Below are 26,922 nucleotides of genomic sequence, written 5' to 3'. Positions count from 1 at the left end.
GCTACCTAGGAGCATGGTGTTTTTGTGAACACAGTCAAGGATCCAGTACAAATCCATCCAACACTTTATATGTATGAAGGAACAAAAATAACAAACGACACTGAGAAAGATCTACCCAGAGGCTGGTACTGAGACAAAGCAGACAAGTGTCCACTGTCCTGGGCTGAGAACAATGGATGAACCGGGAGTGTTGCTTGCTTTGAAAAACAATGATGCCTTATATGAAGGACCAGTCTTCCTTCATCCCACAGCCTAAAGGACTCAGAGAAAAGTATGGGAGTGACTAAGGTGAGAATGTCCAGGGCATGAATGATGGCTAACCACTCGCTCAAAACAAAGGTTTTCATAGGTGCTTCAGCATCTCCTCACAGAATAGACCCTTTCCCCTCTTGATCTATTATGACCAATACTAGGAATGTAGTCATGTATGAGATAAGGCCAGTGTCTAGTTTTACTCTCCAAACAGTATCAAATAGTGTTCTGAAAATGATCTCTGCACACCAACATACAAAGACCTGAAGAAGCCTTTCATACTAAGGCCAGCTGGAAGAACAAATGGAATATCAGGCTGTGCTGTACTGACCTATTTGCCTGTGTATGCTAAACAAAAATGTGATTATAATCAAACGGTCCCACTCACTGAACCAAATTTCTTTTTCTTCTCTTTTGGTCTTTGTATTTATTGCAAATATACATTGTGTTACACTAACTGAAATGCTAAAATACATTTTAAAAAAATGTTGTTTCTCCTTAAATTCAGCTGCAGCTTAATTCTTTTTTTTCATGAAAAGGGATGCGGGTGAGGCATGGCTGCTTAGGGAGTTGTGGTTGTCTTTTCGAGTAGTGAAAACATTTGGAGCTTAATATGGTGCAACGTGGGTGCAAAGCATTGTGAATGGACTAAACGCCACTTGACTGTATTGGTTAATTTTGTTATTAAATATGAACTCAACGAAAATAGAAGTACTTAGGCAAGAAAAAAATAAGACCACAGAAGTGTTTCATAACCTATAAAGAAATTTGATTATTATTCGGGAAAAGCATTAAAACTAGCTTACAGAAAACATCCTAGAACCCAAACAACTTACAGTAAGCAATTATGTAGGGAATGGGACTTGGTGACCCTGGGTGGAAGCGGGTTTAGGCAGCTTACCTACAGACAGGAGGCGCCATGAGACAGCCGGGGTGCCAAAGCAGGCAAACACGTCATCGGTGCAGCAGAAGTGGGTGAGGTGCGGAAGGATCACCGACTGGCCCCGGCACTGGCCCCACATGTACACGTGCCCGCCTTGTGTCTTGGCAGCAGATGTGTGGGTGGAGTGGCAAGCTGCAATCTCTATAACCCTGAAAAATTAAGAAAAATTCATGTTATTCCTTATCACATTAGTCTCCAGCACACTCCATAGAGTAATTTAGAAGTTCATGTTTGAACAGCTCACACACAAGTCAGCCCAAGATCACGGATATAAGCAATAAATCCTGTTTATGAAAAAGCAAAGGTCAGGAAATATCCCCTACCACACACACACACACACACACACACACACACACCCTCTCTCTCTGTCTCTGAGGGCCACACTTCTCACCTAAGGTTATCCTGAGGTTGGAATATATAAATAATACATACTTTTGAGGCAAACCTGGAAAGAGACTGGAAGCTAAAGTCAATGAAGACAGTGGACAATGACAAAATGTCTTCCCTGTTCTAGGACTATAAAGAGTATATAAAAACTACTGGGGCTGGAGAGATGGCTCTTGCAGAGGACCTAGGTGTGGGTCACAGCACCACTGTCATTCACAATCAACTGTAATTCCAGTTCCAGAAGTTCTGAGACACTGTTCTGACCCCACAGACATCAGCACACACAATGCACACATACACACCCAGGCAAAACTCATACATACACATTAAGCTTAAAAAAAACTTAGAAAAACCTATTTTGTGTGTGTGTGTGTGTGTGTGTTTTCGGGGGGGGGGGGGGTTGAGGCTGGAGTGCCCATTTGTGTCAAGGCCAGAAGATAACCTCAGGTATAATGCTGGGTACTTAAAGCTTTTTATGGAGATAGGGTCCCTAACTGGCCCATAACTCCCACTAGGCTAGGCTGGCCAGTTCCTGGCATCCCCCTGTCTCCACCTTCCCAGTGCTGTGATTCCAAGCACACACCACCACATCTGGCTTTTTAACTATGGGTTCTGGGGATCAGACTCAGTTACTTTCCTTATTCAACTATCCCTCTCCTCTCCACCACACCCCTCATAAATCTTATCTTCAATACAGCATTTCCTTATTGATACATTTTCCCCTCTTCATCTCCATCCTGAGTTCAGCATCTTCATTAAGATGAATAGCACTGGGCTGGGGCTCACAGACCCTGAACATTGCAAACCAAAAGCCAGATCTGCTTCAGTTTTCTCAGTACTCCTAAGGCAGGGTCCTAAACAAACACTCTGCATAAAAACTCACAGTCTGATGAACAAATATTAAGTATCTATCCCAATAGCAGACATTAAACAAAAATCAATATTTAAACAGATAGTGCCTTTTAAAAAGCAATTTTAATTATTTAAAAGTGAATTTAGTTGGTACAAAGTTAGTGCTACACTTTGAATTTCAGTACGATTGTAGACCCTAGATAACCTCCCTTTGTAATGGACAACTCTAAGTCTTTCAGAATCAAGAAGTTTAGTTTCTACAAATCACAAGTGGGTGCCTCAGAAGACAGAGCAAGATCACACATGTTCATTCTGACTTATAAACCATTTTGATCAAAATGAGAATGTAAATAAACAAGAGTCACAAGCCAAATACCACAGCTGTGCTACAGTTCCAAGGCCACATACGCATAGTCTCTGAGACATGGCATGGCCAATTTACCTTTCTTTTTCCACCATGATTTGTGTTGGGCTCAGCAGGTTATTTTTACTTCCAGTTCCCAGCTGCCCATATGTGTTAGCTCCCCAGGCATAGAGCAAGCCCTCATCTGTGAGTGCTAGTGTATGTGCATAACCACAGACAATCTGCAAGGAAACACAACAGGTTACCACACTACAAGACAGGCAGGGCAGGGCAGGGCAACCAACTGTTAGCCCAACCATCTCTGCAGAAGGCCAGGCCAGCTGCATGTGAACACTGCGTTTGCTGGGAGAGTCAGAAGCACCAGAGAACCCCAACCCTTTGACCACTGAACTGCTTCAGGGGCTTCTTTACTCTCTGAAGAAGACCCTGTCCAAACGGTTTCCCTCTTCTCATGGAAAAACTGAAAAGCTAAAACATTAAGTGTAAAAGGTGAGGGCATGAAGAGTTGTCAGAGATGAATGACAAAAGAATTAACCACCGATCCATCTGCCGTCATGTGGGAGCCATGAGATGGGGAATGGGCTGGAGCAACCCCCAAAATCTTGTCTCAAGACCTTCAGGAGTAGGACTGCTCCCCTCTGCCCTGGGCCAGCATGTCCCAGTGCACATGTCCTTATCCCTGCACCTTGGCCACCTTTGAGGTGGTCACATAGCCCGGTGGCCAGGTCACAGGTTAAGCTTCCTATCTCCTTTGAAGATCATGTCCCGCAAGTACCTGGAATATCTCTTCATGCAAATAAGGCATCCCCAATACCTTGGGAGTCTAAATAACTTTAAAAGTCCCACAGTCTTTGCAAATTCTTAAAATTTCAATCTTTTTAAAATATCCAATCTCTTTTAAAATTCAAAGTCTTTTTACAATTAAAAGTCTCTTAACTGTGGGCTCCACTAAAATACTTCCTTCAAGAGGAAAAAACATCAGGGTACAGTCACAATCAAAATCAAACTCCAACTGTCCAATGTCTGGGATCCACTCACGATCTTCTAGATTCCTCCAAGGGCTTGGGTCACTTCTCCAGCCCTGCCCTTTGTAGCACACACCTTGTCTTCTAGGCTCCAGATGCCCATACTCCACTGCTGCTGCTGTTCTTGGTGGTCATTCATGGTACTGGCATCTCCAAACACTGCTGTCTTCCGCTGTAACTAGGCGTCACCAATAGCCTCTCACAGGCTCTCTTCATGGTGCTAAGCCTCAACTCCTTTGCATGGCCCCTTCAGTCCTGGGCCATCCATTGCAACATTCACCAAAAAGCCTCGTCCTACTCCCCAGAGGTTAAATGGCCTTTGTTCCCCACAATTAAATGAGCTGTCTCACTGAAGCTGTCTCTCTAGAAGGCTTTCTCAAGCCCCATAGCTGTGAGCTCAGCTTCCCTCCCTCCAGTAGAGCTCGAGTGCAATGAGCCTGGAGATCCCGAGGAGAGAAGTAGACATGGCCAGCACCATCCGTGTGGGAAGGTGGGAGGAGATGCCTGGCAAGAAAATGTAATGTGTACCTGGTTCACACACATGCCGTGCAGAGCCGCCACTCTCACTGGGGTCAACTGGTTGCCATTGTTTCCCAAGCCCAGCTGTCCATTGCCATTGTAGCCCCAGCCATACACCTGAGAGAAGAGAAGACAGGACTGTGGAACCTGCCAACGGGAAGAGAAGTCCTGTCCTAAACAAATCAGATCCTCCAGACCCTGTGCTGCATACTGTGAGATCCTGCATGTGGAATTCTGAGGGTGATAAGGATCGAACTGACCATCTATTCCCACCTCACGACTTCACTGATGATCAGAAGCACCTACCATACTTAGTAAAGGCACTAAGGAGGAGTCTTAGCCAAAGTTTAACTGAGGCAAAGAACATGTGCACACTTGGTGAGTGGGTAGCAGGAGCCATGCCAGAGGTCATTGAGGCATGGCAGGAACAGTGAGAACAGGCTTTCTTTCTTCTAAGGGGAACTATTTGTTAGGAAAGGCTTCAGAAAGTGAAGCACCACGCAGAGTAAGAAGATGGCATTCCAGGCAGAAGGCACACAGGACGTCATAGAGAAACTGATGGTAAAAGATAGAAAAGCGGTAGGAAAAAAGAAGAGTGAGATAATAAACTGATTTTTTTAAAAAGCCAGGTATTACGTGAATGCTTATAATCCTAGCTCTAAGATCAACATCAAGAAGACTGACTGCCACAAATTCGAGGCCAGCCTGGGCTACATATCAAATACCAGACCAGCAAGTGCTACACATCAAGATGCCATCTCAAAAACAAAGAGGCCAACAATCAAACAAAAAAGAAATTTTTACTACAATATTTAAAAACAGAGATTAAACTTTCATTTTTCAAAGATCACAGAGAGAAGGGTAAATGGGTGACTGACAGAAAAACTATTTAATAGGTAATTTCATGTTCCATCAGTAAACAAGTTGAGCTCTCATAGGCAATGAGCTAGAAAGTTGACAGGGAACCAAGAGAGAGAATGGGAAAGAAAGGGGTTGGACGAGGAATCACAGAACTGGGTGGTCCCTCGGTGTTTTAAATGGCATGCACCACTTGCTGAAAGCAGCAGCTAGCACAGGCTAGTCAGGAGGGTGAATGGTTTGGGATATCCAAGGAAGGTCATAGTAGCAAAGTCTAAGATGAACTGATTTTAAAAGATTAACTTCAGTTAGAAGCCTACTTGTACTTCCGGTGGCACCAAGCCCTGCACTGATGTAGCAAATGACAGTGGTGCTTTCAGGACACAGTAGAGAGGGGCAGAGAGCAAGAGGTGGCCACGTCAATAATTTCATCAAAGTCAAAAGTGTAACAGGCACTGGCCTTCCGGAGAGGAATCTGCAATAGCTTGTCCATATTCTTAGTGACATATTTCATGACCTAGAACTTCTATGATGGGAATTTATTCTATAGAAATACCTGCATAATATATTAAGATATATACACACTAACAGAAAATCAGTGTAACATTATTCACAACAGCAAAAAGACAAAAACAACTGAAACGCCCTTCAGTAGAGTTCCATGTGCATGTCACCCACAGAAGCAAAACGATGACAAATGCTACAGAGATAGTCTGAGACACCAGACTTGAAGTCTTCAGATCTGTAGTCATTCCGAGGACTGAACACCGGCTAGCTGGTCCTTAGATGGAGGTCAGTTAACCAAGACAAGCTCTCCTCTCCACGCTGGCACCTCTGAAATGGAGGCAGAGGGAAAGGGAAATGTAGAGCACGCACCTCACCACTGTCCAGAACAGCCATGGATGAGGTCTGACCACAGGCAATGTTGACCACTCTCTTGGTATGTAAACAGTTTGTAACTTTCCGAGGAGTTGGCTGATTGGCTGTAGATCCTGATCCCACCTGACCACAGTTGTTATAGCCCCAAGCAAATAACTACAAGAGAAGGGTAAACCAGTTGTCAGACCTTTGGCATGGCTTTGAATGCTTTTTATGTGCCCTTACCTACTTAACCTTCACGGTAATGCCATACAGTGGCCCTGGGTAAGTCCTCTCATCCGCTGGGACGAGCCCTGCTCTAAGTTACTTCACATTGTGTAAAGTGGTTTTGTGAACTGTACCTTGCCCTGACAGGGTCCATCTTATAAGCAGCTTCTTACTCTACTATGGAGGATGACTCATAGTGGTCAAGTAAACAGCACCATTTATCTGGCACCACCCACAAGACAGTATTCAGGGATGATAGCAGGAAAATGATTAGTGAGGGCACTACTATATAAATTTATCAATATAATAAACTGGGACTGTAGGAACCAGAAAAGCCAAGCACAAGAACATCTCGGACACACCAGAGGTTCTTCTGCCATTAAGCCTCTCCGATCTCCATTCCCTCCTGCAGGTCCCCTACATCCTTCCTAACACTTCCTAACACACAAGAAAAAGGTGCAACACTTGCGCCTGTATCCCATAAAGAGGAAAGCTAACTCCGCAGTGGTGCAAACCTCAAAGAATTTCATCTGACAGTGTGAACAGGAAGCAGAGAATTCCTAACTGTCCTAGGGACTTCACATGAACACGGACACCCTGCTGACAAGGCCTATGAAATCTGTCTGGACCTGCAATTCATCCATATGCCCATCCACTCCTTAGACCCAACCCTACCTCGTGCCCCTTGAGCCTCTACTTCACCTTGCTTCTGAAGCTCAATTCTGATGCACACTTTGACTCTAGCAGCCCCAGCTATCACTTCTCCTCCAGAGCCCCAGCCTGGCTTCATTTCCTCCCACAGAGACTCTCCTTGCACCTCTACCAGCTTTTACCTCTCAGGTCTCCTTGAAACTCCTGTAGCTCTGCTGAGGACCCTTTAACCTCTTTATAATATTTTATGTTTTATACACACACACACACACGCACGCACGCACGCACGCACGCACGCACGCACGCATGCTCTTTGTGTACTTTCTCTAGCTCCCTCATTAGGAGCCCTGGGAGCACTAGATTTTTATCGGAGACATAAAAACAGGTTTCAATGCTACAGCAGTTAACAACTGCCAACAGATTTCAGTAAGGAATGGAACCTGGTGATATCTCCCCATCTATTGTGAAAATTTAGGTTGACTTGGTCTTATGTGGGTATCCACAGCTGTTGTGAGTTTCTGAATATGACGTTATATCCAGAAAACAGTATTTTACAACACCCCACCACAGCCTCCAGCCATTACTTTCTTCCCATTTCTTCTTTCATGACACTCCCTCCACCAATTTCCAGTGAGTGACCCCACACGCATACACATATGGGCAGTACTAATTGTACCTAGATGGCTTATCAATAAGTAGAGTGAAGTTAGGAAGCATGTAGGGGACCTGCAGGAGGGAATGGAGACTGGAGAGGCTTAATGGCAGAAGAACCTCTTCCAACCTTAGCAGAATTTCTAAGACCCTGTCTTCACCCCATGCCTTTGCTATGACAAGCAGTACTCACACACCCCCAGTCTGGCTTCTATATTCTACACTGGCTTCTTCCTTCCCTGTAACACATTCTAAGTTCACATGCCTGATGATATCCAGACAACAACAGTAAAACCTACTGTTCGTATATTTGAAGAAAATGTGCTATGACTATGAAAACCTAGATGAAAGATGTATTTTATAGGTTCAAGAAAAATAACCTATACTTCACCAAGGGACATTCACAGAAATATCTAGTTTAATAAGGCACCATTATCCAAAGTAAAACATGCTAACAACTGAAACAAAGAAAGAATCTAGGCTTCAGAAATGAGCAAAATTTGTCTAACTTTAATAATCATTCCTCTGGTACTTCTGAAATAGTCCTTTAGCATGCCACTGCCTTTTATGTCACGTGGAGACCATGGTTCCTGTGAAGAAGCCCTAGGCAGGGAGCCAGTGGGTGTGGCTGTAGCCTGTGTGCTATGCCTTCCTCTGGTACATCCCAGCCAGGAAACCCTGCTCACCATCGGCTTTGTGGTCTTTTTCTCTCTAACTTGCTCCCACATGGTAGAACTAATTAATACCTCTGGGGAACTTTCAACAAGGAACAACGTGATGACCTAATTCATGCTTAAGAAATCACAGAGGGCCAGGGAAGTAAGACTGGACAGGTGGATCTCAAAGCTACTTAACAAAGACCAACGGTCCTAGACCAGCAAGAGACAAGACCTGAGCAAAGGCATGAGGTGGATCACAGGGAGAGTGAACAGGGTGACTAACCTTCCAGATAAGCAGGGGACACGAGGCTGAACACGTTACTCACTAGAATACTGGGAAAGATGCTTCCCTTCAACATTATCATAAACACTGAAGAACAAAATATACCCTAAGACAGGGGACCTTAGAAGCTTACATATCACATCGGATTTGTAATAATGGCAAAGAACATGACCTTGAACACTGTTTTCTCATCAAAAGGGTTTTTTGAAATAAAGAAGATGTAAAGCTCTTGAGTTCCATCTCCAGGCAAACATAGTAAAAAGAGGGGACTTCCATAGAAGTCTCTACATGTTCACCAAGGCATAGCCCACAAATAAACAAATAAATGCAATAAAAAGATTTATTCAAAAGTTTTTGTTAGTTTATTTTTTCATTTGTTGAGACAAGTTCTTCCTCTGTAGCATAGGCTAGCCTAGAAATCGCCAATCTGCTTTCAAGTCTTTGGTGCTGAGACTATGGACATTTACATACCAAGCCCAGCTAATGGTGACTACATGGCTCAAACATTACTGGAGAAAGAATGTATTCACATGGGTTTTACTGTTTGGTTATTTCAGCTATAAGGTGTAACAAGTAAAGCAGGAGATTTTTACAATAGCTGAATAGTGGGAATGCCTGATATATTCTTCAAGATAATGAAATGGGCCTAGGGTAGAGCACTTGCCTAGCATGTGTGAAGCTATTGGTTCAATTCCTAATACCTCCTTGCACACACATGAACAAAATGTAACATATATGTATATGTGTATATATAAATTATATATATATATAAATGAATATGAGATGAGATATCATTCAGCCTTAAAAAAAGAATACTTGGAAAAGTACTGTGAAATGCTGTCTTCTGGGCAAGACATGACTGTGCACCAAAGAACTCACTGCAGTTATGGTTACCTGTATAGGATAACAAGGTCAGTCAATAGTCCAGGAGCACTAACTCAGTGGGTTACCCCCACCCCAACCCCAAAAGCAACACAAAGGTAGGAGGAGCATGCTGGAGGGATCTAGAAGAGTGGTAGAGTAAGGATCAACATACATTGTTCATATATGTATGAAAATGTCACACACCATAGACATGAATGAACCGCAGGGACACTATGCTAAGTGAAATTGGCCACCAACTGTTGGATGTTATTTGATTTACAGGCAGTACCTAGAGTGGTCAGTTACAGTGCCAAGGAGAACTGACATTTAACAGATTTGGAGCTTCAGCTTTTTAGGGTGAAAGAGATCTATGAGACCAAACAATGTGACTGTACTTAGTGCTACTGAGCTGTACACTCAACATGCTTATGGAAATAACCTTTGTATCATGCAGTTTATGACAGTTTTAAAAAATAAATCAAAGAGCAAACTTACCTCTCCATCAGCTGCTAAAGCCATCGAATGATGTGAACCACAAGCTACTTCAATCACCTGCTTGATCAAGAGATTAGTACAGACTTGGACAGGAGCAATGCCTTGGTTGGTGGTCCCATTTCCCAGTTGGCTGTATCCATTATGGCCCCAGGCATAGACGACTCCATCTAAACACACAAGCATTTGAAGCACTAGCTCAAACAAGAACTGGTGAACCCCTGCAACTCCCAGTGCGCCAGCATTTGTGCCCTCCTCTCTATAAGATGACCATTATTTGGGAGTCGGGGAGCGAAGGGTTAGAGAAAGAACAGCGAGGGCAGAAGCAAACCTCTCATGACAGGACTTGGCACTCATACACAAGATCAACATTGTGGCCAAAGTCAATGTTTATGTATAAAAATAGGCATCTCTAGCTTGGAATCTTGCAGTAGAACGGGAGGATCTAGAGTTCAAGGCCACTGTTGGCTAAACAATTCATTTGAGGCCAGCCTTGGTTACATGAGACAAAAACTTTTGGGAAACAGATAGATACTGTAATTAAAAAGCAAATCAGAAAAGGCATCAAGCCAACATCTGCAAAAGGAGAAGTAGGCAGGGAGCCAATTCCAGTCCTAGATTTCCAAGGTTTGCCATAATTTATGAGAGACTCACAGCAAGAACATACTGGGCTCTCCTGTTATCACCAGTTGGGACTGGGTTATGTGGTGCTCCAAAGACTGGGTGAGGACTTGGGGCACACATACACACAAACATACACACACACCATACACAAACACAGCTACAAGTAAAATCTATTTATACAGGGTTTTAGTAAGTTTAGCAATTTTCTAGAACATATATAGGAAGGAAAATGTAAATGTAAGAAAAACTCCAAAAAGAACAGAGCAGGAAAAAAAGGAAGAAAGAAAGAAAGAAAGAAAGAAAGAAAGAAAGAAAGAAAGAAAGAAAGAAAGAAAGGAAGAAAGAAAGAAAGAAGGAAAGAAAGAAATTATCTATGAAAAGTTGTAAAAATCTTTTCTAGAAATGAAGGCACATCCTAAAGACTACTAATAAGCTAAAAACTATCCACTCCACAGCAGTCATGACTCTTAAAATACCTGGAATAAAGATAAAAGATCTCTCTGTAATGTGGTAGACAGAATTAAGCTCTTTGTCTTCTTTTTAAAAATATATATATGAGTACAGTGTAGCTATCTTCAGAAGAGGGCATCAGATTCCATTACAGATGGTTGTGAGCCACCATATGGTTGCTGGATTTGAACTTAGAACCTCTGGAAGAGCAGTCAGTGCTCTTAACCGCTGAGCCATGTTTCCAGGCCCCAGCTCTTTGTCTTCTTTCTTTCTTGCCTTTATCCTTTAAACACAGGGATACTACTTTCAGTTATTTTCATTATTGGAAACTGTGTAAGTATTATTTATAGCTGGGCCTCTCCCTTTTCTTCAGAAAAGGAAGAAACAGTCACATACAAAACAGTAAAAGTGGGACTGAGGAGACGGCTCTATAGGTCAAAGGCTCGCAAGCTCAAGCATGTGGAACTGAGGTCAAACCTCTAGCACATGTGTAAAACGCAGGGCCTGACAACATGCAGGGGGACCTCAGAACTGGAAGGCAGAAACAGGAGGATCCAGGGTGCTCATTGCCAAGCTATCTAGTCAGCAGATGAACTCAAGGCTCAGTGAGAAACATGTCTCTAAAGACGCAGGTGGAAATAGAGTAATACTGACCACCAGCCTCCATGGGTGCACACATAGGCATGCACTCAAGCACACACAGAAAGGATGGAGGTCAGGAAGGAGTTAGAATGTCAATACCACATCTTAAAAAGTGCCATGACTTGAAAATTACAAGAAAAACTCTCACACCCTAAAATCCTGAGGTGAACCAAACCACCGAGTCACATCAGTAAGAGTAAAATAGTGACATCCTAAGACAGACTCATATTCTCTCATGTCCCTTTCTTGCCATGTTTCTAGAGAATGTGTTTCAGCAGGTGAGGGTCAAATCCAAGGAGGACACCACACACACACAGGAATGGGACCTGGAAAGGATGGACAACTTGAAGAGACTTTTGAGGATGACAGTGAAAGAGAATCTTTGGGCTGTCAGCTGTGCAGGCAGCCTGAGGGGTAACCAGTCAAGTTCACAGTTCTGGAGGTGAGATGGGGCTCCAGAGAGTATCTGACATGTACTATTCTGTAAAAAAGTTGGACACATATTACACATAGATGGGTGTATCTAGGCATCAGTAAGTGAAAATGCTCAAAGCAACTATCAACCTCTGGAATTGGGAGTGTGTGTGGGAGGGGGTCATACAGAAAGGGAGAGGCCCAGCTATAAATAATACTTACACAGTCCCTAATAATGAAAATGACAATACTAATTTAACTGGAATGTTAGTATTCCCGTATTTAAAGGATAAAGGCAAGAAACAGAAGACAAAGAGCTAAATTCTATCGGCCACAATACAAAGTTAAAAGATACTACTCCAAATTGAAAACTCTGATGTAGAAACAGAAGTATCTTATTTTAAAAATAGGGGAGAAAATGGGCTGGTAAATGGTTCAATGGGTAAAAGCCCATGCTATGCAATCTCAAAAACCCACGTTAAAAAACAAAACAAAACAAAACAAAAAGCTGGATGTGATGGTAATCTCAGCATACAGGGAAATGGGAGACAGAAACAGAAGCATCTCCCAGATGTCTCGCTGCCAGCAAGCCCGGAGTCCAGATTCCCAGACAGACTGCCTTAAAAAGGCAGAAGGGTGAGTTAACAAGATGGCTCATTGGGCAAAGGTACCTGCTAACCACAGATGCAAGCCCAAGAAAAAACCAACTTCAAGAGCTGTCCTCTGAACACATGCATGCATGTGCTCACACTCACACACATACATGACAAGAATAAATATAAGAGACCAAATTCCTAAAGAAACATCTCAAGAGTTAGAATGGTTTCTTCTAAACACCCACTTCAGTCCCCAGCATCACAAACACACACATGTGCACGTCAGTAACAGGCGTGTGTATGTGTGTATACAGTTTGCATGTGGATGTCCGAGGTGAACATCTGGTGTTCTCCTCTACCACTTGTGTTAGTTTTTGAGAGTCTCTCAATGAACCTGGAGCTCACCAGTGGCTAGGCCAATTTATCCACAAGTTCCAGGGACCTGCCTATCTTCCATTCTTCCAGCATTGACACACCCAGATTTCTACATGGGGGTTGGGAATCTGGACTCAGGTCTGAATGTCTCAACAGCAGGCACTGGAACAGCTGGGCCTTGTCCACACCTTTTGCTTTTGTTTTGAGACAGTCTCATGTACCTCAGGGTGGCTCAAACTCAATATATAGCAGAAGGTGGCCTTGAATTTCTAGTTCTGGTACCTCCACCTCCAAGGTGCTGGGATTATAGGCATGTACCACTATCTCTGGTTTTAAGTGGTGCTGGAGACAGAATCCAAGGTTTTATGCATGCTAGATAAGTACTCTACCAACAACAGAGCTACAGCTCCAGCCTCCACTTTTTTAAAGTGTTAAAATTTTTAAAAATTACTGGGGAGATGTCTCATTGGGTAAAGTACTTGCCATGCAAAATATAAGGAGCTACAGAGGAATCCTCAGAATGGTGGTGTAAAATTGGGCAGGATAGTACATGTCTGCAACCCAGAGAGAATCCCAAAAAGCTTGGGGTGCACCCTACATAGCTTTAAACAATAAAGAGGTCTCATCTTAAACAAGGTGACTGGCAATGACCAGTGGGTCATCTTTACTGTGACAACACCCCCCACAACAACACACACCCCTACCTGTACTAAAACATGAACATACATGTACACACACACACACACACACACACTCAAGAGTTTTAAAAATTATTTGATTGGTTAACACATATAATATAGATACAGTAATCAATTATACATATGGCATTCAATGTATAGTATGCTTAATAATTGCATAAAATGTACTAGAAAGATCAGAAATTAAATAAAAATTTTTCTTATTATTTGTATACTAAATTTAACACTCATGATGTTTTAAAAAACAGTTTAGACACTTAACATAATTCCAAAAGGATCATGACAGGTTTCAAAGATCACAACTTTGAAGAAAGTCAGTAATTTGAAAATATGTCTTTTAGTGTGTTTGCAATATTAAAAGTGTTCTTCAGTATTTAGGGTCAGGTATCAAGAACTGTTTGGAAAATTTCAAACCCTTAGACCACAATGAGTAACAGTGAACCAGCTGGTAGAGCAGCAGCTAAAAGGGCCAGAGTGGTGGCAATCAAAGGTCTACTGAGAGGAGTTCCGACAGAATCGCCTTACTATGCGCAAACCCAGTCAGACTTCTGTATGAAGATCACAGCCTATGAGAAAGATGGAGAATGTAGAGTGGATCCAGACTTGAGGCACTAGAAGTTAGACTCCAAGGTAGACACAGAAGCTGACATAGCATCAATGGAAACTGGGGTTCCCTAAGCACAGATGCAAAAGCAGAGATACAATCTGTCTTCCAAAGGCTACCCTATAGGACCAGCTAACAAAACCGGAGCACCTCTGTACATGATAAAAGGCCTAAAACTCACAGGGAAGAAGTTACACATGGCAAACTTTCAGACTGCTATTTGCCCACAGGACTAACGATTACCAAGGAGAATATCTATGTTTCCTTGGTGACCTTGGTGAGACACAAGGACAAGAATCTGTTCACTTCTCCTATGCCTTCAATATGGCAACCATATGGATGTTCTTCAGAATAAACTAAGATATCTTGATTCAAGATTCAGCAACTACACAAAGGAGAAAATCCAGATTCTGTGTGTTTATAAACATATACCAAAGAGAGCTGAAGAAATGGCTAAGAGTATATACTACTTTTCTAGAGGACCCAAGTTCAATTCCCAGCACCCACATCAGATGGCTTACAACCACCTATAACTCCATCTCCATGAGGCTCTAACACCTCTGGCCTCTGCAGGCCCTGTACTAATGTGTACACCACCACCTCTGCACATACATGTATTTCAAATAATTGCAAGCTGATACAATCACTCTGGAAATCAGGTTGGCAGTTCCTCAGAAAATTGGACATAGTACTACCTGAAGACACAGCAATACCACTCCTGGGCATATACCCAGAAGATGCTCCAACATGTAATAAGGACACATGCTCCACTATGTTCATAGCAGCCTTATTTATAATAGCCAGAAGCTGGAAAGAACCCAGATGCCCCTCAACAGAGGAATGGATACAGAAAATGTGGTACATTTACACAGTAGAGTACTACTCAGCTACTAAAACAATGAATTTATGAAATTCCTAGGCAAACGGATAGATCTGGAGAGTATCATCCTGAGTGAGATAACCCAATCACACAAGAACACACATGATATGTACTCACTGATAAGTGGATATTAGCCCAGAAGCTCAGAATACCCAAGATACAATTCACAAACCACATGAAACTCAAGAAGAAGGAAGACCAAAGTGTGGATACTTCAATCCTTCTTAGAAGGGGGAACAAAACATCTATGGAAGGAGTTACAGAGACAAAGTCTGGAGCAGAGACTGAAGAAATGACCATCCAGAGACTGCCCCACCTGGGGATCTATCCCATATACAACCAAACCCAGACACTATTGTGGATGCCAATAAGAGCTTGCTGACAGGATCCTGATATAGCTGTCTCCTGAGAGGCTCTGCCAGTGCCTGACAAATACAGAAGTGGATGCTCACAGCCATCCATGGGATTGAGTAAAGGGTACCCAATGAAGGAGCTAGAGAAAGTATCTAAGGAGCTGAAGGGGTTTGCGACTCCATAGGAGGAACAACAATATGAACTAACCAGTACTCCCAGAGCTCCCAAGGACTAAACCACCAACCAAAGAGTATAGATGGTGGAACTCATGGCTCTAGCTGCATATGCAGGAGAGGATGGCCTAGTTGGACAACAATGGGAGAAGGGGCCCTTGGTTCTGTGAAGGCTCTATGCCCCAGTGTAGGGGAAGGCCAGGGCCAGGAAGTGGAGTAGGTGGGTTGGTGTGCAGGGGGATGGGGAATAGGGTAGGGGGAGGGATTTTTTGGAGAGGAAACTAGGAAAGGGAATAACATTTGAAATGTAAATAAAGAAAATATCTAATAAAGTAAAAAAAATTAAACATAAATTTGTATATATTTATATTATATATTATGTATATTTAATATATACTCTATTTTATATAAAATGTTTACAGATTTTTATAAACTAATATTTAATTTAACATATAAGCTTATGTATTATATATAACACTTATATATATTTACAAAAATACAATTTATGAATAAATTATATATGTATATGTGTGCATGTCTGTGTGTATATAAAAGAAACCCTTCTGAAGTTACCTTGTGTTCACAGAACCACTGAAAACTCAGGCCAGAGGAACCAAATCCTTTGCCTTGTCCAGCATTCTGCAATTTACATAGAAAGTCTAAGAACCTTGGAGACCGTCCATGTACAAGACACACTGCTGCTATTCTAGAGATGGCCTCAAATGTCTTAAATTGTTCCTTCTTTGTAAGGGATCTATCATGACTGCCCTCTGAAAGACCCAACAAACAGCCCAAAGAGTCAGATGCAGTTATTTGAATCCAACCGATGGACAGAAGTAGCTGACCCCTGTTGTTGAATTAGGGAAGGCTGAAAGAAGCTGAGAAGGGCGATCCTGTAGGAGGACCAGCAGTCTTAATTAATCTGGACCCCTGAGATCTTTCAAACATTGGACCACCAAACAGACAGCATACACCAGTTCATATGAGGCCCCCAACACACATACAATAGAGGACTGCTGGGTCTGTGTTCATTCAGAGATGATGCACCTAACCCACAAGAGACTGGAGGCTCCAGGGAATTTAGAGGTTAGGTGGGGTTGGGGGTAGGGGCATCCACGTGGAGACTGGGTGGGTAGGGAGGAGGTGTGGGATATGGAACAGTCGGAGGTTGGATGAGGAGAGGCGGGGAATGGAACATGGAGTATAAAAAATGAATTACAAATAAAATTAAATAAAAAAAATGTTCCCTCTTTGTATACTTCCCCAGAAATAAAGAACAATCCAAAGTTAGTTATTTGATTTGCTTTTTCCTTGGTTCAGAATTAACTGTCAATTACCCACAAACCAAAAAGTCAGTTTTCTGTCTTTACCTTCAGTGGTGAGGAGGACATGGGGGCCACTCCCGTAACTAAGACTTTTGATCTTTTTTCCACACAAAGCTTCTAGTTTCTTGGGCACCAGAGTGCTCTGGTTATCTCCAGTTCCTAGACAGTTACTGTAGTTCAGTCCAAACACGAAGACCTGGAAAACAAACACCTCTGCTTGCATCATCTGACTTAAAAATCACAGCTCCTTGCCCCCTGCTCAGAAAATAAGACATACTCACGTCTAGTTGGGCAGCCCAGGTGGCAAGAAGAGACTGATACAGATACTAAGAAATCTGCAGTGTCTGCTGATAACACTCAGACTGTGCAATGTTAGTCTACACTATAGAGCAGAGGGCACTAAAACACGAAACTGGTACTCTTCCTGAATTTCAGATTCTCTTCATCCCAAACCTATTCTCAGCCTTCAAACTATCAGGAGGTTTCAAGTCCAACCCCCCAATAGACTCCCAAACTAAACCTGCTTCCGGTCTTACCTCATCATTGTCAGTGACATAGATCGCCTCATTGGCAGAGGTACCAAAGACACATGCTTTCCTGATAGATCCAGCTTCCTGGGGTGAGAGCAGAGTGAAGATTGGCCACTTTCCTACATCCACCATGACTGTGGCTTTGGACAATTCCTATAAATAAGCTGACATCTCTGCTGCAAGAAGTGAAAAGTAATTCAAGAAAAAATTAATAGCCACTAAGCTAAAGTTAACAAGAGTTCTTAAATTATTAATAAAAGCCACCAAAAGATAATTCCAGAAAAATCTACCTAGCATTAGTGAAATGGACCACTCACAGTGTCATAGACTTCTGTAACTTGCAGAACCAGGCCTTTTCCTGAAATCAGAGTACAACATTCTAGAAACAGCTGTATGCTAAATACTAGCATAGTATTGCTAAATACTATAAGTACTATAAATAGTATGGTTAAATACTAGCAGACTAGCAGACTTACCTGTTATAAACATGCGCATGCTAGTATCCAACAGAAAAAGCTGGCTACCTATATGGATCTGGTCTTTCCTAGGGATATTTCACTCAGGGATTCAGAAAAACATTACACTACTAAACCAGAAGTCTGGAATTAAGAGGCAGGTGGATATCTGAGTCTGAGATCAGCCTGCTCTATCTATATAGTGAGTTCCAATACATCTAGAGCTACATAAATAACAGAGAGATCTTATCTCAAGCAGGCTTTTCCATCCTAATTTCTTCAGTTCTTGTCCGAAGGTTGGGGGTGGGAGGAAATTAGACAACTCAGAATCATCGTTTCCACCTCCACACTCACTGTGCCCAAACCCAGCGCACTGAAAAACTCGTTCCTTGCCGAAGGCCCTACCACACAGAGACACTGCTTCACGTCAACAATGTGGTGCCCCCCCCACCCCGAAAGCTGAGTGTAGGTGAAGCTGCAGGAGGAAGTGAATGAAACTGTCTCCAGACACACAGATGTCACCTCACATTTAGAGAGAAGGCTGGGTACTCCAATCTGGGTGTTGAGCTAATGACTGTGGACTTTAGGCCAGGTTTGGCTACCTTAAATGGAAAGAGATATGTACAAACACAAACTCTGAACAACTAACTGTTCATGGAGTTTTATGCAAAGAAGACTAGGTGAGGTTCCAATTTCTGTAATGCTGAAAAGAAGTGTGGGAATTCCAGGGGTCTGCTCAAATACAAAACCCTATCATGCTATCGAATTTCCATCTGGCTCTCAGCTCTGCAAAGAGAACAAAACTAGGCTTTCCTAGTGAGGACCCAAAGTGCTGACATTCCCACTAACTCCCCCTTTGCTCTTTAAAATCAGCCAGGAGAGGCAGTTCTTTCTGCACTAACCCCTGTCTTACTTAACACACACACTACGGGAATGCTATGGGGCTTCAGCACACCACCCAGTGCCTCAGTTCCTGGTCACCCCAGAGACCGCTTCCACCTGCACCAAGGATCTCGCTAGCCCTAAACATCATCTCACACATTCGATGAGGCGTGAACACCATAAAACATCACTAGAGGAGTCTGTCTGTCACTGCAACCAAGAGCCTCTAGTGATTCTTAAGCATTCTTAAGGATATGGGTAGAGCAAAAAACATACAATAAAACCGTTTCAAATGGTACAAAAGAATATTTGAAAGCTAATACTTGTGTGTGTAAGACACAGAGAGAGACAGAGAGAGAAAGAGAGAGAGGGGAAGAGAGGGAGAGAGAAAGAGCAAGAGAGGGCTGTAAGCAGGTGTCTAACACAAATGTGTTTTACAACAAAACACAAATGGAAGCTTTATCTACTTCTCTGTATTGAAACTGCTCCTGCTTAGCACAGGAGAGCTACAACAGCACCTCAATACTTCTAAGGCAGCCCATTACACTAATGTAACAGTGCCTCTTACTAGAGGCATTTAAGTAATTTACAGCTTTATTCTGGAACACTGAATACTTACTGCTTGCATACAATACTGAATAAATGTCTCATTTTATATATAAATTTCTAAAAATGAAATTGCCAGGTTCAGGTCTAATAACTATTTTACCATTGACAACTATTTCAAACTGTCCTTTATAACTGGCCACAAATGTAGAACTGCATCTGTTTAACCCATTTATAAGTAGGGTCAGAGTACCTCAAAAGGCAGTGGCAGAGAGGGGAGGAGAGAAGAGGAAGGAGGAAGCAAAAAGAAGAGAGGAATGAGGAAGAAGAAATGTCCACCAAATGTCACATCTGCACCTCTTACAGAATAGATGGGGCAGAAGCCATGCGTGATGTAAATGCTAAGCAGGATGCTGTTTTCAGAAGCATCTTTTCCTTTTATAACATAAATCATACAGAATTAGTCTTAAACATTCAAATTTTTACAGTATAGAATTCTTTGAAAACATAAGATTCAAGGCCAGCAAAATTGGCCAATGACTGGTCAAAAATGGTCATCTCTTGCCAAGCCTGAGGACCTGAACTTAATTCACAAGACCCAAATAGTAGAAGGACAGAACTAACTTCTAGAAACTGTCTTATGTCATCCACACCATAGCATATTCACATCAACATACAATAGAGCATCATACAAAATAAATAAAAATTTAAAAAGATTTAAGTGTAAGATTAATAGGCTGAGGACTATAGCTCAGTTCATACAGTGTTCTCTTACCATGCACAAAGCCCTAGGCTCAGTCCCTGTAATACCTGCACTATAGAAATGGAGGCAGAATCATTCAAAGTCATCCTTACTTATGCGATGATTTTGAGACCAGCCTGGGATGGATACCTGAGAGAAACAGGCAAACAGATAGACAGACAGAGAGACAGGTGGGGGTGGGAGGTAGGGTAGAGACAGACAGACAGACAGACAGACAGACACACACACACACACACACACACAGCAGGTATGCCAAGTGGAGTTAGAGATTGATTCCAAACACAAAGTGATACTACTATTCAAAACCATAAACTTAACTCTGCCCTCAGGGCCTGGCAATTTCTTTCAAGATCAAGCTCACCTTCTAAATGAGGGTTAATTTTATGAGCTGAGTTTGAATGTGGCTAAATTATGAGACACTTTATTTTACAAGGCATTTATTCAAAGGCTGTTAATTTAAGAGTCAATGTAAGAGCCTGCTCAGACATCTCCACAGGTATGGCCCATCACACAAGAAAAAGTACCTTGGCGTAGCAGCAGGGACAGTCTCTGAGAGAGTATGGTGCTTCAGGCCACATCTACTTTCAGCCAGTCAGTGTGGCAAGCTTTTATCTTTTCCGAGCCTTGATTTCTCAAAAATCTGTTCCAGCTCTAAAAGAATGTAATTCATGTTCGAGATGTGAGGAAGATGCTGTGGGGGATTCGTGAGTACATGAGAGTCAGCGCTAACACTGGCCAGTCGGGAAGAAGGCCTGGCTAACAGTATCACTGTTTATCATATAAAGAGCAGTAGGAGTTAGGCTGGTCTAAACAAGAAACACAAGTATTAACAGATTTGCTATCAGCATGGGGTATTGCGTATATAATCATATAAATATACTAATTTACTTTAAGTTTAAGTGTACACACACACACACACACACACACACACAAACACACGGAGGCCAGAGGTCAAGCTCAGGTGTCTTCCTCTGTCTTATTTTCTGAGATTGTCTCTCACTAAACTTGGAATTCACTGACTGGCTAGACCGTCTGGGGCCAGCCTGCAGGATCCCCGCCTCCACCTCTGAGCAACAGGACCAATGACCAACACAATCCCAGTCACAGTCTGCTCCAGGAAATGCTTTCTCAGCAACACAAGTGACGCATTCAGCCCGAATTATCAATTTTTGTTATGTGTTTGGTTTTTTTGGAGACAATAAACAAAGGGAAGAGCAGAGAAAGGTCCAGCAGAAGTAGAAGTTTCACCTTTCACCCACTCAGTCCTTAGCCACTAAGACCAGACCGTGCCTCCTTGCCCATTAGCATTGCAGATCAATAACCCGCTCTCCAGTCCGGCCTTTCCTAGCTATTGTGCTCTCTTCTCTCTCAGAGAGCCTGTGGCGTACAGAGGAAAGATTATTTTATACTCTCAAAGGTAAATTCAGGGAGTATAAACGCAGACCTTCCAAATTTAGAACTGATGGCTAAAGGAGCCATGAGTGAGTCTTCTGAGGCTTCTTAAGACTCTGTTTATTTTACTTTCCCCTAGGAATTAAGATTAAGGTGAGATGGGGACATTTTTATTTTTTGACCTGGCAAAAACCATTCTAAAATGTGCTTACAGAGTTTTTAAAAACGGGAAATCGAGATCAATAGTACAAGAAAGTTTGTTTTTGATTAAACGATAGTCTCAATATTATAGAGCATTAACACTTTCCAGCTGACCTCTAAGTTTATGTCTTTAACAGACCTCAGAGCTCCTCTCCCAGGCTAACCAGAGTGTATCTAGAACAAAGGGACTGATGGCACCAACAGGATTTTCTCCCTCCGAATAGCTCTTCTCCTGACCTGAAAGGAAAAGAAAATAAAGCCAGCCAGTACCAACAATCTAAGCAGTGTTTTGTGGTCGGGGGAGCAGGAAGGAGTCTGTAGCATTCTCTAGCATGAAACGGCCGGGTGGTGAGGGCACAGGACTCCAGAGGCCCACTATCCCCAGCATCTGCTCTGCAGCCACCCTTGTACAGGTGGCCTGAGCTGTGTCTGATGCTGCTGCAGTGTGAGACACATAGGACTTCTAAATTTCAAATTGTGTTTAACTCGCCACTTGAAGATAGATCCCTATTAGGAGCAATGAATGTCTTTTATAAACTGGATGGGATCTGATTTTAGTCGTTGGTTTAAGAAGTGGAGCTGCCTTACAGCTTAGTTCTTTTTGTAGCTCGTGAGCTATGGATAAAGTCTAAGATGCCTCTCACACACACAAAACCAACACAAAATAATAACGTGAACTCAATTAATAGTGTAGCTCACTAATTCCTCCGCAATCACCATAGATACCAATAATGCTTCAGACACTGTAAAGAGCAATGCAATCACGGCCTCTGCCCTCTGAAGGTCAAACGGTCTGACAGGGATTCTTATCCCAAGTGGAAACCTTAAATGCAAAAACCATACTGGACTAAGGAAAAGACGAGACAGCATGCAAGTACACAATTCATGTGACGCAATCATGTGCTAAGTCATAAAATAATGACAATTATATGAAAACTGCTCATCACAGAAAAGCTGTCATGTGGAATTCGAGAGCTCAAATGCTCAGGGTCCTAGTAATAATAAAGTGTAAGTGTTTCCTTAAAAAAAAAAAAAAAGCCACCATATTCTTTCCAGAGCAAGCATCTTTTACTTTCTTCTTTTTATGTCAGCCTTCTGCACACTGGGTTGATGGGAATGTGCTACCCTGTACAGCTCTAAGAGCCCATTTGTGCATAAAAGACTTCAGGATATAGTCATCTTCTCTATTTTTCAGTTCACTGTATCTGTATTCTAGGAAAACTTTCAAATAAAGGGGTCCTAAGGCTTCGGGTAAAGCTTTTTGAGTACAACTTTGTAACTATCATCCATCTGTGTTACAACAAAAGATCCAGAAATCCTTTGGCTTACCACAGAGCCTCTCCTCCCATACCTACTCTGGTGGGCTTCTAGATACCGAGATGCTAACCTTCCTGATTAGCCTGGCAGTACAGTTTGCAGGCCCAGACAAGTCTCTAAGACAGATCAGCCTCAGAGCTTTTAGACTAGGAACACACTTCAGAGCTTCTTCACTCATTCAATGTCAAAAGGGCTACAAATACAGTACAGTTTCAAACATTTGCTGAGACACTAATTCTATCACTGTCCCAACTGCTACCACAACTTACAGAACTGGAAAAAGATAGCATGCCCTGAACTGGGACAAGACTTAAGTCTATAAACACTGCATGCTGTCTTCATCAGACACAGCTAAGGCCACCGGTACAGAGGTCACTGAATATCAGCCTCACAGCTTCATGTGCAGACACCATGACTACTTGCTGTCCTAGAATTTCCCAACCCTGACATGTCGAAGTCATCGTTTAAGAGGAGAATGGAAGGTGCTATAGCTGTCCTTCCTTGAGAGCCAGAAATTATTTGACTTGAAATACAACCTACAGTAATGGCCCCTGGGAGCATTTCTTCAGCCCTGTCACCCAAGGGGCTGCTTTTATATCACTGTCTGTACGTTTCTGGCAATTTTACAACGGAGTATCTGACATTTCATTGTTATAAGAGCTGATACTGAAATCATGTGCTCTGGTTGAGAAACAAACCACCCAAGTGTCTATAGGATTAGCAGGAGAAAACAAATCCTGTGATATGGACTATGACAAAAGATACTTCTCTTTAATTCCAGCACCAAGGAGACAGAGGCAGGAGGACCTGTATGAGTTCAAGGCTAGTACGGCCTACATGGCCAGTTCTAGGCCAGCCAAGGCTACATAGTGAGACCTTGTCCTAAAAACAAAGAAACAAACAAAACAAAACAAAACAAAACAAAAAAGGTAAGACAGAGCCCAGAAGTTAAACACCATTGTCTAGATTCTACAGTCTAGAGGTACATTCTGATCTCAGAATTCTCTCCCCCAGGAAAGAGGTCTTTCTTTCTGTTGTTTTTAAAGCTCTGGTCTGAAGTGGAACAGGAAGCTGCCCAGAGTACTCGTAGGAAAGCTAACCTTTTGTTTGTCCATTTCTAAAGTGACAAACACATTAGAAATGACATTTTGCTTAAGATTCCTTCTCTCATATGTGCTTATGGAAGATCTAACATCTTTTGAAAACCAAGGATTTAAACTATAAGCATGATGCTAACTTCATCAAAGGACAAACCACACAGGGAGAACATGGCACCTTCGTAATTCAAATAATATCACCAAGTGTTAATATCAGTAACATAACCTCATCAGTAATAACCAAAGACATAGAAGGAAGTAAGTTTTATATTTAGTCAGTTACACAGTCTTCACTTTAATTTAGTATATTTCTCTGTGATATAAGATTTAAAAATGTGTCACCAAAGCATGCCACTAGTCAAGTTGACAAGAAGTTTGTGCTCAGGGTTCATTATTGGGACTCTCTGTCCCCACAACTTTTTCTCGTGTATCAAAAAGTTATCCCAGCTAACAGTTGGACACATGAAGTGTTCATGTTCACAAACTACAGACTTTCCTAACATCTTCAGAGGTTTCAGAAAAGACCTTCTCAAATGAACTCCAGTACGTGAGTGTGATAAAGTCTATCTACTACTCCCAGAATACAACAGTAGCCTAGTTATTTGAACTGATATTCAGTATCTAAATTCTAGAATCAAGCAGATTTTGGTAGCTTCAGTGCCCAAACTTTTGCTAGTGGCTTTTTCTTACAATCTGAAATCTTACTGTGGAAACTCTGGAACTCCTCAAATTTCCAAAGTATATAGAACTCACACTCTAAAATATAAGATGTTTTCTCTAGGTGTAAAATTACAGATTATGTACATTCTTCTTTATATTTATTTATATTTTCTAAATTTTTCTTCACTCTTAGCTTGTAAATGTTTTGCTTGTTATCAAGACAGGATTTCTCTGTGTAGCTCTGATGGTCCTGGAACTCGATCTGTAGACTTCTTATAAACCGTATATTGTGGCCTAGATATACTTGAAAACTTGAAATTTTTCGTCTATATTGTGAGCCAAATTACATAGTAGATTAATTAACTGACATGTTAGGAAATCTATTCTAGTTAAAGTCCAGCAGTTTTTATCACATCTCTGGATACATATAAGGTAATGTACTGTCTTAAAATTTTTTAACTATAGATCCTAGTTAAGAAAGAAAATGTATTTCAATGTCTTGTCAGGCCTGTAAACGCATGAAGGCCCAACCTTTGTTTCATATGCTTCCTTTTAAGTACCAAATGCAGAAAGAGCAATTCAATTGCATGACTCTCGGATAAAGACCCCAGACTTCTCACTTTCTGGTACACACAGGCACTCAGTTTAAAACCTTAGAACACAAAATTTAAGCTACGAGCTTCATAGCTTTGGTTTCCTGTATATGTTCTGAGATTCGTAGAACTTAACACTTCGGATCATAAGACTTAAAAATCACAGAAGAAACACTTCAAAGATTAACGCATCACTTCCTCTTCAATAGGCACAAAGAGGGGGAAAGGAAAAAAAAAAAAAAAAACCCGCCCCGAAGTACTGGTATTCACACAATGGAGTAAAACCCAGGCCACAGAAGAAGAGAACCTAAATCCTGTTGTGATTTAAATTGAAGTCAAAATTTAAAAGACACTCTAAACTCCCGTAAGGGTCCCGTAAGCATCATCTCATGCCTGCCAGCATTTCTTGCTTTTGATGCTACGCCCGCTACAGCGCACGCCAGTCTCAGAAACTCCGATTGTTTTGCCCACCACGAGCTTTAATCCTCGTAGCAGTAACGGGGCAGAGGCGAGGGAGACTATGAATGTTTCTAAAAGCAAGCTGTATTGTCTTATAAAACTGCAACCCTCGGCTTCGGCGCTCTGCAGCAGTCAGCCTCCCACCGCTAACCTGCGTGCTCCGGGTTCCTCCCCCGCAGGGCGGACAGCGCAGCTCCTCAGAGGCAGGCCGCGGGCAACGCCACGTACTCGGCTCGCCGCACACCTGGGGGAAGCGCCCGCAAGACGGAATCCGCGGGTGCCCGGTGCGGGGTGCGCGTCGCCGGGGAGTCGCGAACGCGCCTGGTGCGCACGGCCCTCGGGAGGGCGCGGACTCAGCAGCCAGCGGCCGAACAAGGCCCTGTCCGGCTCGCCTGCTCGCTCGCCCGCACCGCCGCCCTGCAGCGCTCTACCTGTCAGGCCGCCCGGCCAGGCCCTGACTCCGCTGCGCCGCCGCCGCCTTAGCCGTAGCCGGCTCCTCCCCCCCAAAACCGGGAGCGAGCACAAGCGCCCGGGCCGCCGGTCACGTGGGCGGGTCGCGTCACGTGACACCGGAGCGCCCCGCGCAGCGCGCGCCCTCTGTCTGCTCAGGTTCCCGCTCGGGTTTGGTTGTAGACCGGGCTGCTGGCGCAGCGCAGGGGCGCCGTAGTGGCTCCCGCGAGGACCGGAAGGCGAAGGCGTCCCAGGATGGCAGCAGAGCGTGGCCTTCCTCCCGCTCCGCCCATCCCAGGCCGCTGGTCTTCAGGACACGTGTCTCTGCCCGGTCCGAGGAAGGCCAGGACGCCTAGGTCAGGAGGGCAGAGGCAAGGCTGCTGAAAGCTCTCTCTCTGCCCAGAACTTTTCTTGTGTTAAGCGGGTACAACTGAGGTCCGGAAGGGAGCGGCCGCTTTGTGCTTTGTGCTTTGTGCGTCTATCAGAAGAAGCTTATCAGTTGTAAAGTCCCCTACCGCCCTAGGCTCTCCCATTTGGCACTAGAGACCAAAGTCTA

The 26,922-nt window shown here is 43.0% G+C and overlaps 1 protein-coding gene across 14 annotated transcripts in view; it reads right to left on the bottom strand.

Moving 5' to 3' along the window:
- Positions 1 to 26,634, bottom strand: part of Rcbtb1 (regulator of chromosome condensation (RCC1) and BTB (POZ) domain containing protein 1) — a 36,250-nt gene extending 9,616 nt beyond the window's left edge. Inside the window, exons 1-10 of one of the 14 annotated variants that reach the window (XM_006519566.3) lie at positions 26,068 to 26,618; positions 21,930 to 22,027; positions 20,722 to 20,848; positions 17,558 to 17,727; positions 17,067 to 17,217; positions 9,890 to 10,056; positions 6,077 to 6,235; positions 4,352 to 4,459; positions 2,877 to 3,019; positions 1,154 to 1,344 (exon numbers count right to left, since the gene is read on the bottom strand). In XM_006519566.3, the coding sequence (XP_006519629.1) occupies positions 1,154 to 1,344; positions 2,877 to 3,019; positions 4,352 to 4,459; positions 6,077 to 6,235; positions 9,890 to 10,056; positions 17,067 to 17,217; positions 17,558 to 17,683 (1,045 nt within the window). In that variant the 5' untranslated portion in view covers positions 17,684 to 17,727; positions 20,722 to 20,848; positions 21,930 to 22,027; positions 26,068 to 26,618. Of the gene's footprint in view, positions 1 to 1,153; positions 1,345 to 2,876; positions 3,020 to 4,351; positions 4,460 to 5,125; positions 6,035 to 6,076; positions 6,236 to 9,889; positions 10,057 to 17,066; positions 17,218 to 17,557; positions 17,728 to 17,841; positions 17,910 to 20,721; positions 20,849 to 21,904; positions 22,028 to 26,067 lie in introns of those variants that run through there. The other 13 variants (XM_006519569.3, XM_030248032.1, XM_017316204.2 and 10 more) reach the window with 13 other exon arrangements.
- Positions 26,635 to 26,922: the final 288 nt, after the last annotated feature.

Source organism: Mus musculus, chromosome 14, assembly GCF_000001635.26.
Source record: "Mus musculus strain C57BL/6J chromosome 14, GRCm38.p6 C57BL/6J".
Taxonomy (NCBI): domain Eukaryota; kingdom Metazoa; phylum Chordata; class Mammalia; order Rodentia; family Muridae; genus Mus; species Mus musculus.
The sequence above is the reverse complement of the archived record's forward strand: the minus strand, read 5'-3'. Positions and strand labels throughout refer to the sequence as shown.